General features: G+C 52.1%; 1 protein-coding gene across 1 annotated transcript in view; it reads left to right on the top strand.

Annotated features, from left to right (window-relative positions):
- The first annotated feature begins 541 nt into the window (after window positions 1–541).
- CAMK2G (calcium/calmodulin dependent protein kinase II gamma) overlaps window positions 542–4,658 on the top strand; it is a 61,018-nt gene continuing 56,901 nt past the window's right edge. The window contains exon 1 of the mRNA XM_045291699.1: window positions 542–548. Within this exon, the coding sequence (XP_045147634.1) occupies window positions 542–548 (7 nt within the window). The remainder of the gene's footprint in view (window positions 549–4,658) is intronic.

The raw sequence follows: 4,658 nt of genomic DNA, 5'->3' as shown, positions 1-4,658 counted from the left end.
CATCTGAGTTGTTCCCCCTGTTATTTACTGCCTCCCCTCATACCTCACTGCCTGTCCAGGTCCCTTCAGCCTCACCATCTAATCCAGGGAAGTCACTTCACGTTCCACAGGTAGCTCAGCACCCTCTGTAAGACGGGGTTGAAAGCTCCCATCCTCCTGGGATGGGGGAGAAAGGTCAGCGGGTCTCTGTGACTCCGTGGCAACGAGGTGCCTCGCACAGACGCGTCTCTGACCGTGGTCCTCGGGTGCGCTCTGCCGCCTGCGCCCCGCCCCGCCGCCCGGCCGTGGGCGATCCCCGCGCCTGCGCGCCGCCCGGCCGCCCACCAGGGGGCGCCGCTCTTCGCCACTCGCGGTCCGTCTCGCGGTCCGTCCCGCGCTCGCAGGCGGAGCTCCTCTCTTCTGACTTGGGACAACTCATCAGGCACTCCTCCACGGCGTTCCTACTAAGAGAAAGCTCCTCCCCCTCCAGTCCCCACTGCCTCACCCCATCCCTGCACGCCCACACCCTACCCGGCTTTCTAGGAGCACCGCCTGTAGGGGGATGGTGGGTGAGGTTGAGAGGAAGAGGGAGGCCTGCCCTGGTGGACGTGGTGAACCGGTTGAGATTTGATGATTGCCCTCTGGGATCCTCCCCAAGACTGGAGAGGAGTTAGAGAGACCCTACCTGCTAAGCCCTCAGCCCCTCCGAATGCCTCCGCTTTCTTCTCGCATTAAACACATCTCTACCTACTCCCAAGAGTTACAGTCCCGGAAACCCACAGGGCAGTTTTGCCCTGTCTTATAGGGTCGCTATGAGTCAGGATGGCCTCAGTGGCAGTGGGTTTGAATTTTTGATACCTCACCTGAAATTCTGAGCTCAGCTTCTCACCCCCCAGCACCTCAGACTATCCCCAACACCCTTAACAAAAACTTCAGTCTGCACTCCAAGTATACTCAGCCTCTCCAAAATTTCAATCCTTCAACCCAAATCCTTTAGAAGCTCAGCACCTCTTCTCAAACATCCCATCTTCCCCTCCTTTGTCATTCATTTAAACTCTGTTTAGCTGCTGCCATACAAACAAACAACTGATATCAAGTTAATTCTGACTCATAATGACCCTAAGATGACAGAGTAGAACCACTCTCTGGGGTTTACAAGGCTGTAAGATGAGATAACCTCATCTTTCTCCTGTGGAGCACCTGGTGGTTTTGAACAGCTGACCTTGTAGTTAGCAGCCAACTGTGTAACCCACATTGCCACTAGGGCTCCTGTTAGACACACAAGGGGTTGGAAAACACTCCCACCATAACAGTGACTCAGTTGGCAGTAGTAACAGGGACCCTTCAACTTTCCCGTGTAACTGTGTTTTGGAAAAAGTTCAAAAGTGATTCTGTTGCGTCTCCCCTGAGAACCATCTCTCCCTCCCTCCTGACTGAAGGATTGCTTGTTCACATGTTTTCATTTGTCCCCACTCTGTTCTAGCTCCATTGTCAACTCTTCTCTCTGGTTTCAAATGTCTCACTGCTAATGACTGTTTGGGTCCCTCACCACACTAACTCTCCAGAACTATTCATAGGATATTAGTGTTCGAGGGGGCTTCAGAAACCACTGATCCAGTGGGTTTCAAACTTACTTTTAGCCAGGGACTGACTCTTTCCTTCAACAAATTCTGGAGACACACCAATATATATGTTGGGAAGCAACTGATACATTATCATGTAATTCCTAGGGCTTTATAGAGTATGGATTGAGAACTTCTCATCCACCCAATAAGAAATTTCATTTAGGATTTATTTTATAACATCCTTAACTAATAGGTAGCTCTTGTATGTTTCTGAGGGTCTCATGCCCCTTACATTCAAATACCTCACTTTCAACTCCACCATTTTCCTTAAGACTGAAGCATAAGCACTCTCTTATCCTAAAACTGCATGGCAAAAATTCGGGGCGGGGGGAGCTCTCGCTGATTCAGGGGGCTGTTTCATGTTCAGAGGCTCCAAAGAGAAGGATTGGCAAGATGACGAGGGTCCCACCCAGAGGAGCCACTCTGGTGATTATCAGAACATCAATTTCCTGTGTAATTCCCTGTTCCCAGAGCTGTGGGCACGACCTGAGCACTGGTGCTGCCCAGGGGACCGGTTGCAACTGGAACAGCACAGCCTGTGGACCCCAGGAGGTTGCCATAGATACTGATGCGCAGAGAGTCGGCGAGCTCGTTATTATTTGTCTGTATCTTCCTTCTAATTGCTGTGGGGTAGCTGGAGGTTGTGTGGGTGCTATAGCAATGGAGATCAAGAGGGTGTGTATGTTTGTGCTTGTGTATACACATAGAGGTGTCTATAGAGATTGCTCAAGATTGCCACCGTGGATGTGTCAGCCTCTGAGCTATTGAGAGCAGCCGTGAGAGGGGAAAGGAGTTAGGAACAGAAAGGACCAGGGGGTGGATGGATTTCTTTCTTTCTAACTATGAGACTTCTGTCTGTCTTACTTGGCTGTTTCACCAAATAAGAGGCAGTACCAGGCACATAGTAGGGTTGACAAGTATTTGCTGAGAGGTGGCCAGCTGTGCTGGCATAGTGCAGGGAGCAGGCTTCGCCCCAGTGTCTTTCTCATCCACTTCAAGCAAAAGCTTCCTTATGGCTGCCCAGTGCAGGGTCCTCGCACTCAGCCAGGAGGACATCCCCTCTCACAGCAGGTCTGGGAGGATGGGTAAATGATTGTCCTGATACCTTTTGCCATGACGCTATGGCAGCATTAGTCTGTGTGGAGCTGACCTTTCTCTATCTCTGCACTCTACCTTCCAGGAATGAATATAAAGTGCCAAGGGGCAGCATCTGGAGGTCAGAAACCTCTAGAAGGGCACCTTGATGATTCACTGACATGCAGCCCCAGTTTGGAGTTTGCTGCCTTCACCCATTTCTGGAGAGCAGTCTGAGTAGCTTCACTTCTTCTGCCTGTAAGGCTGACGGACTGCCTTTTCCATATATACCCTCTTGTTGCCTTGCCCCAAAGTGGGACTGGGGACCTGCTCCAACCCTAGTGTTCTGAGGTAGGAAGTGGCCTTACCCCTCACCACTTCATTTCCGGTTGCCCTGGGGAGGAGCAAGGCACCTTGCTCTGCCACCTCTCTCCTTTCCCTAGGCCCTTTCTGCTCGTTCCTCCCAGGAAGGTTTTAATGCTTTTCCTCTTGGGCTCCACTCCTTCCTAGTCCCTGATTCCACCCTACCCACTCCATCCGGCCCTAGACAGTCTGGTTCTTGGACCAGCTCCTAGGGCTGTTGGGTAAGGGAAAGATGGAAGCCCTCCCTGGGAGCTTGGCTCCACCCACCCCCTGGGGAGGCCGCCTAGGAAGCTGGGCCACCTCTCAGCCTCTCCACTGCCTCCTCTGGCAAAGAAGCCTGTTAACAGTGAAGGCCCAACTCCCAGTGGGTGTGCTGCTGTAATCAAAAATGAGCTGAAGCCCTTGGCGCCAGCTCCGCCCTACTCAGTTGGGGCCGACTGGGGTACAAATGCCTGGGCAGCTCAGGAATCTAGCCAGAGAAACAGTAATGTGCCTCTGTCCCATACCCTGCAATGGTCAGGGTGGAGAAAGGGGTGGGAACCCCACTGCCTGCATCTCAAAGTGACATTTTGTTTCACAGATATTTGTTTGGGGGTACGGACTGATTGATTACTCAATGGTGAACAAAAGAGGCAGAGGCTCTGCCTAACCTAAAAGTGCAACCTATGATTTTGTGGCAAGGCAAATATTTAACAAATACTAAAGGTAACTAACCCATGTGCCAGGTGCTAAGCGAAGTGCTTGACGTGATTTAACTCATTTAATGCTCACAACCCTATGGGATACATCCGATTACTCCCCTTCTTTCAGGTACGGTCACAGAGGCACCATCACGTGCCTATGGTCACACAACCGATCAGTAAGTGACCCAGAATTCTAAGCCAAGCGGTCTGACTGCCGAGTTTAAATTTTCAACAGTTAAGTTCTAGCTCTATTGCCTGTCTTACCAATAAACATATAATTACACAATGTGATAAGTGACATGAAATAAAAGTGCAGGGTGCTCTGCCAAAAGAAGGGGGGGGTGTTTTCTCATTCCTTCCACTTGCTCTTCTAGCCCCAATGCACAAAGCCTTTTCTCTTCTTCCCCACGTCATCCCTTTGATTACTGGCCTGAGAGAACATTCTCTCATCTCTAAGGTTGGAGAGCAGGGAGGCATGGTTCCACCTGTATCCTTGTCTCTGGCCTGGTTCACCCAGTGCCTTAAGAGTTTTTTCCAATAATGGCCCCGATGCTTACTCAAGTCTAGACCGTCAGCTTCCCAAGGGGAGGCTGCTGGGAGCTGGATCTGCACCGGCTGGTGCTAGGGGGTGGATGCCTACTACACGTTCAGTCTGACACAAGATCTTTGACCTTGGCCCTCCTCTGCTTGTCCCGTGAGCTGGGCTGTGGGCTTAGGACCCCGTCGATCCAGCTCAAGAGATCTCGGTGCTTTCGGCCTTCCTACACACCGACACAAGCCACCCTCTTACACACTGCCTGTCCCAAGCCCTAGCGAGTTCCGCCCCGGGACGACCTACAAGTCGCGAATCTTCCAGTTCCCTCCGCCCCGGCGGGTGGCTGGGGACGAAGGGCCCCTCTCTCCGCTCCCAGCGCCCTGGGCCGGGCCCGGGCGG

Source organism: Echinops telfairi, unplaced genomic scaffold, assembly GCF_000313985.2.
Source record: "Echinops telfairi isolate 266 unplaced genomic scaffold, ASM31398v2 ScPeMD7_70;HRSCAF=299, whole genome shotgun sequence".
Taxonomy (NCBI): domain Eukaryota; kingdom Metazoa; phylum Chordata; class Mammalia; order Afrosoricida; family Tenrecidae; genus Echinops; species Echinops telfairi.
This window is presented reverse-complemented; position numbering and strand designations above follow the sequence as displayed.